This window comes from Anarrhichthys ocellatus, unplaced genomic scaffold (genome assembly GCF_004355925.1).
Source record: "Anarrhichthys ocellatus isolate YVR2014 unplaced genomic scaffold, GSC_Weel_1.0 scaffold40, whole genome shotgun sequence".
In the NCBI taxonomy this organism is placed as follows: Eukaryota; Metazoa; Chordata; class Actinopteri; order Perciformes; family Anarhichadidae; genus Anarrhichthys; species Anarrhichthys ocellatus.
The window spans coordinates 1,123,223-1,130,070 of record NW_022280070.1 but is presented as its reverse complement, the minus strand read 5'-3'; the positions used below and the strand labels follow the sequence as shown (position 1 = coordinate 1,130,070).

The following is a 6,848-nucleotide window of genomic DNA, read 5'->3' as shown; positions in this document are numbered from 1 at the left end:
ATCTTTGATGGGTACATTACGTAGGAAGGAGTAATGCCTAATTTATACTCCTGTGTAAAAGCTTGCGCAGAGCTTTAATCCCGGACAAACAGGTAGTTCTGATCACCGTACACGAGGGGGGTTCAGGCTTTTTAGCCCACCTAGAACCACCACAGGTCCTAAAATCTTAAACAAATTAAAGAAAGGTCAATTTTATACACTTGATTTTAGAAGTGTGCACATAAAAGCATAAATAAATAGCATTTAATTAGGAGTGAAATAATGAATAAATAATGTATGTATTAATGTTGCTAATGTTTTTTTTATTTTTGTTAGTGGTGGTTAAACCTCTACCTGTTTCCAGATTGGCATCTTTAAATCATTTGTTTTGTCCTTCAGTGGTCCTTTTAATCAGACTAAAAACTGGAATTCAAATTACGATATAAAACAGGGAAAAAAATGAACAAATCCTTTAATTTGTGAGGCTGGAACCAGCATCTTCTTTTTCTTTACAAATTACTCACCAAAACCTAATCAAATGAACATTACTGCTATCAAATATTATGTTGTGCCTCGTGCATTTTCTTGGATGATCGTATTGATATTAAGTCACAACAACAACAAAAAGTATATTAAAATATTACTTTAATTATGAAATTATTACATCAACTACCCAATTGGTCGTTGACAAATCGTTCAGCATAAGAAAAGCTACATGTCACCTTCCTCATAACACGGCACCGAGGCATTCAGCTGTCATTAAATAAAAACTGTAGAAAAATCAATGACAAGTATTGGCATACAATGACTAAGAATACAGATGAAGGTTTTAAAAGGCTAATGACAGCCAAAACAGAGTATGTCGATCTCTGATCTCGATCAACACGACGGATAAGTTTGTCGTTTTATCCTTTTGCTGGTGGAACGTACACTGATGGTTTGTTATTTTTCTGCTAAATGTCGATGTCTGTCTGTAGGGAGGTCAACACTCTTTGGTATGTTGTCAGGAAACGGGGAACAGAGCCGGACGACAAAGCTCTCTGCCCAGGAGATGAGGACAGATGTCAGTCTACGACCTGTCCAGCGTCCCACTTAGTTTTAGGTTCTTGCCACCATTCAGCCAGGAAGGACTCCTCGTAGTCTCCCATACCCTCAAACTCAGTGTCAGGATGCTCTGTGTGAGAGGAGGCCGTTTCTTCTGGACTTACCTCGCCCTTAAAGGTAACACAAAACACTCAGTCAACAGCAAGCAAGCATTTTACTATCTTACTTCTATCTGGCGAAATGCATACTTTTTCCTTTTTAGGTCTATAAATCTGTCACTTGTGCACTCTGTAATTCAGCCTTAACTCTCTCTCAGTCCTCCTCAACATTTAGGGTCCAGGCAGTGTGTAGAGATGGGAGGGGCTGACCTGAGTTAAATGGATGTGGCACAGCCTCAGTGGCCAACACCTCCCAGCCACATACCACAAGCTGCTGGCGGAAAACACAGCCCCCCTCCTGCGTTCTCTTCCGCAGCCTTCATCCCCTCTTCCTCTCCCTTTCATCCTCTCAGACTTTGTTCTTGTGCCCCCCCCCTATCCACAACCTCAACAGCAGCTTGCAATTAGTCTGCTAGCTTACTCCTCCAAAAGATATATATCTCCCAAACATATTTTATAATATTTAATACTTGAATGAAAAGGTGGAATTTGTACTTAGGGAAACAAGGGCCGAAACTCCAAATAGATTAGCCAGTTCAGTTGTTGTTGTTGAGCCAAGTCGTCAGACCTAAGTTCCCCTCGGGTTGTCTAGTCAGTTTAGGTTTTATCTGCTGAGGTTTTGAAATGTATGTCTCTGCCGCCACACCAGCACAATGGACCTCATCACATAAAATCAGCATAGCGAGATAACAAAATAAATGAATAAAATAACAATAAAACAACATGTCTAATTTGGGTGAAATGGACCTGTATTCTGTCCAGAACGTGACATTTTTTTCTTCTAACTTGCAGATGATAGCAATACTGATGCATGTCAGTACAGTTTGGCACCTACAGCCTGATTTGGTCTGGTATGAGCAATGATGTATGGTGGCTAATGTTAGCTGAGGTTTGGGTAGATATACTGCATGCATACACATTGCTGAGTCTTCTCTATTTCTCTATTATTTCACTCTGCTGCCCAAAACCAATGCTTCCGGTAAATGTGCCACCGTCTACGCCTTGTAACAACAGTACAACAACATACCTCATCTTCAGTTTGTAGGTAGTTCAGTGCAAACTCCAGCATCTCTTTCTGCTTGGTTGTCTCGTTAAAGTACCTCAGAGCCTCCTGAAAAACAAAAAGTGACATAAACCTGCGTGTTGACCCAAGTAGCTGGCAAGAACAAGCCTGTTTTATAGCTCGGCACTAAGCAACAAATGTGGCCTTGTTGTCCTCTTGTTGACTTCAAAAGGCAAAGACGTTTAACAAACAGAGCTGGTACACTGCAGCTGCTGGCAACTCCGAACCAAGAAAAAAAGATGTGAAAACAAGTCTGCCTTTACAAGAGTACACCACCCTGAGATTGTGTTTATGTTCATGCCAAGACCGCTTTATGCTATCGTTTTCCCGCTTTGGTTTAGTAAAAAGCAGTGTGAAATATGTTAACACCCTCTGCCGCCTCTGGTTCAACCACCAACTTCCAGGAAGTACCATAAGGGAACAGTAAAGAGGTCTTTGTTTCACTTACGGGCCGAGGCTGAAAGTCCATTTCCTCAAGTCCCCACTGCTCCCGGTAGAAGCGGTAGTACGCTATGTTTTGCTGCATCACCTGGTCTTTACGGTCAAACAGGATGTAACTGGCTGCACACGGAGCAGCGTTCTTTACGTCATTCACTGTAGAGGATCACAACATAATACATGTCAAAGCAGTCTTAGACTTATTGCTGTCAAAAGCCTGAATCCAGAGCCTTTGTCACAATTCTTACATTTATAATAGGAAAACTGGAGGTAGTGATACATGGTGGCTACGAACTTCTCCACGAAGAAGCCTCCAACGTTGGGCGTCAGGTTCTCCTCACATTTGACCTTACATTTCAACACATCTGTGTAGAGATCTGAAGGGAACAAACAAGCATATTAATTACTTCTTCCAAAAACACAAGAAACGGAAACAGATGTTAAATTGGTCCCTTATTACCTGCCAGGGTGGGATAGAAGTCTTTGTACTCTACGATCTCATAAGAGCCCTCACAGCCTGCCAAGCAGAGACTGTATATTTCAAAGTATTGTGTGATGGCCTGCTCCATGTTTCGGGCACTGTTGCTGAAGTCTCCGCTGTTGTAAAACGTCACACTCTTCAGGAAAACACTCTGGATTAAAAACAGATGTGTTAATGTAAAAAGTTTGAATAGTTAAGCATGTGTTTGATTTGCACCCTGGGTAAGAACGACAATGTTTATCTACGAACTTCATACGGCTGCTCCTCGTGGTCGATTAGATATTCTTCCACATCAATAAGAGTCTTGTAGTACTTCATGTTCTTAGTTAAATAGGAGTCCGTTGGGTTCTTCTTCAGGAAGGTGTGAGCCGCTGCCACAGCCTTCTCCTTGTTGTTAAGCTGAGGAAGAATAGACAGCTTTTATGTCAGAATAGGAATTCTTGTTGAGTCAGTGAATAGAAAATGAATGTGACATGAATGTCAGGTATTCAGGGTAGCCTCGGCCAAAACACGAAGTGTAATAAACAAATTCAACTTCCCACTTCCCTCCTGAAGGAAGAGGAGAGGTCCACCTTTTGATGCTGCTAATTGCTCGTATTTATGGTCCAATGCCGTAAAACAAATACAGTAAGTAAGATCAGAGTAATGTAAATCCTGTAGGCATGTTTAAAAGAATGTTTGTTGATCTTGGCGGCTGTTTGATCACCAGATTGAGAGCTTTGATTCACCTTTTAATCTACCAGACTGGTTAGACCAGACAAAACTATGAAGCAGTCCCAGCAGTTAAAGGGGTTATGCAGTTTATTACACCAATAGAATTAATGATACACAATAACTCAATAACAACAGCTGGAAGTCTTTACATAATGTATGAAACCAAAGATGATAAAACAGAAATGAGATCAGATTTGTTTTGCCTCGTACCTAGTCCCCCATTAACCTGCCTGACAGAGAAGAATGAGGGGATTGTTTCAGGGGAACACTGGAAGAGACGTGGCACATGCGCAGCTACTGCTTGGTCTGCAGGAGGGCGCAACGAAGCAGCAGGGAAACTACTGCACATCTCGCAGACTAGAAATGTCCTCTCGGTGAGTCAAACCGAGTCAATCTGCCTCGAGAAACCGACTGCGGATACAGTTGTTGTGTGATCGCGCCCGTTACGCACAGTTATGCTAAATACACACGTAGCCTACTGTATGCTCCTGTGTTATTGTACATATTTTAACAAGTTTATATCTTAAGTCCCATATGACATTTCTACAACATGAACTTTGTGGGACTTTGGGAAGCATTTGGTGTAACTTTAGGATTTATTGGTAAGGGCCTACATTTCTTATGCCCTCTTGGGCACACAACACTCGACACATTGGTCTCACCTGGTAGTGCGCATACTGTATGTACCGATAGGGTACCCTCTTCTCGAATGTTTCCAGTAAATCCCTACTTGGATACGAGAGTTTAAACACTGGAAAATCCGCCTTGCACTTTTTAAGGCACGCAGCTCTCAGCAGGATGTGGCGCACGACGCGGAGGCTGCCGTCGGCGAACAGAGTGCTGTTGTCCCGGCTGACGGAGCTGCAGTTGCGGCTACAGAAAACCTCGCTGTCCCGCAGCAGCCGGTGGAGGCGCAGGCTGAGCTCCAGGAACTTGATGCTCTCTGCCCAGTTCTGCGTTCCGTACTGCTCCAGCGCGTAGCTGTACGAAGAGTCCAGCGGCATCATGTCTTTCTGGGGGAAACTTTTAAAGCTGTACTTCTCATACTGAGCCTCCACCACGGCCGGGATGAGAAGGGCCAGACAAAAGCTGCTCAGGAGCATCTTTACCTCAACCGGCTCTGAGCAGTAGAGCGTTCTTGTTTTGAATGGATCGGGAAACTTCTTTCTTTACTAGGGAATACTCATGACTGACTGCCTGCACGTATGCTGTGAAAGTCGCGTCCATCGAGATGCTGAAACCGAGAACAACGGGTCAAAACTTTCAAAATAAAAGCCCGTCTTATTTGAGCGACTGCTCTTCTGGTCTGTTGACCCCATTTGTTTTAATTTCACAGACATGTACTATTATATTCAGCCATCCTTCAAAGCATGCTGTAGTGTTTTTGAAGGTGTTTTTCTCCAAAGATCAATTTTCACATTTAGTACACGCATTTAGTATAAAAAACATGAGGAACATCATGTCTGCATTTATTTCTCTCAAAGTAATTGTTTTGAGTTGCATTAGAGGCTTCTCAAGTACTGTGTGTGTTTTGCGTGCACATGTGAAAAAAAAAATACAGATTGTCGTGTATTGTTGTAGCACATAGTAAAAAAAAAATGGAATTCATGAAATTAATATTTTTGTGGTAGAAGATAAGACTAATAAAATAAATAAAATAAAAATATAAAATTACAGGCTACGGCAACATTGAGTAGGTTTTATTTGTAAAATAAATAAATATAGCTCAATCAACTAGGTAGCAAATACAACTCGCGACAATTACCTTGAAGAAAGACCTCCATACTTCCGGTATAAATGGTGATCACTCTGGTTCGCTTGACACACAGACGCCGCAGACGAGAGTTCGACCTCAAGAAAGGCCAGAGGGTCCAGTTTTCCTCAGTGTGAAAATACCCAACAGACCCATGAACGAACATTTACGTTTTAACAGTGATCTTAATGTTTTTGGTTTTTAATATGTTTCAGTCATTTTGCTTTCAGATCCCAAACTCTTGACAGATGATTTATTCATAAAATATATTGACTGAATAGTTGTCTGAGGAGCTCTAACAGTATTTTCAGCTTGGCTACCTATTTTCTTAGCAGACTGACAAGCTGAGACTTGGGTTGGTGAGCCAAGAGAAAATAATGTGCATACTTGACACATATCACTTCAGCGAAAAAAATAACCGCTGAGTCTGCAATATCTGTAACATTTCATATTCATAATGTTATAAGACTCAGACTTATTTTGGTAGAGCAGGGTGGTTATTAAGACCCAGGACCTATTTTTTTTAGGCAAACTGTTAAGCCCGAAAAGTAATTCTGTGTGTCGTTTAAATATAAGAACACAGGCAATAGGCCTATGCCTGCCATACTTCACTGTGACACGAAAGAATAACATCCGTTTAGGGGGGGGGGGGGGGCACGGGACTGATTTCAGTCTCATACGTGACTGAAATCATGGAGCCAGGCCTATGGGCCAGGCATTACACGTTTGCAGAATTCCATTAAAAAGTGGGTGGGAACCAGGGGCCACTCCTCCTGCTGCTCTCTGGAGTACATGAGCCGAAAGACGCATCAAGCAACACCGAGAGAGACAGAGCATGGACGGAAGTTTGGTCGATTTCCCGTTCAAAATAAAAGCACAATGCAGATTTATTTTTTATTTAAAAATATATATTCCATTGCAAATGCATACGTACATCGAATCTGATTGTTTTTCTGTTCAAGTAATGTCACTTTGTACATCATGTTGACTTTTTTCAAGCTGAAACTTGCTGGTGGTTTATGATGACAGACGATAAAGAGTTTCTTTACCTCTGGTCGGGTTTCTTGCATCTTAGCTGTTAATAATTCCATGTTTCTTTTAGGGGCGAGCTCTTACAGCACACTGGTGTGCCGCGGCACAGCAGTTGAAAATCACTGGTATAGCATGTAGAAAAAAGTCATAGTATAGCATGTCGTAAAAAGTCATAGTATAGCATGT

The 6,848-nt window shown here is 41.8% G+C and overlaps 1 protein-coding gene across 1 annotated transcript; it reads right to left on the bottom strand.

Annotated features, from left to right (window-relative positions):
- Window positions 1–281: 281 nt before the first annotated feature.
- Window positions 282–5,116, bottom strand: p3h4 (prolyl 3-hydroxylase family member 4 (inactive)). The gene is made up of 7 exons (XM_031867809.1): window positions 4,540–5,116; window positions 3,413–3,562; window positions 3,143–3,314; window positions 2,931–3,059; window positions 2,693–2,838; window positions 2,209–2,292; window positions 282–1,193 (listed from the first exon to the last, which is right to left on the bottom strand). Exons 1-7 carry the CDS (start codon window positions 4,978–4,980, stop codon window positions 1,044–1,046), a joined length of 1,272 nt encoding a protein of 423 aa, XP_031723669.1. The 5' UTR covers window positions 4,981–5,116; the 3' UTR covers window positions 282–1,043.
- Window positions 5,117–6,848: the final 1,732 nt, after the last annotated feature.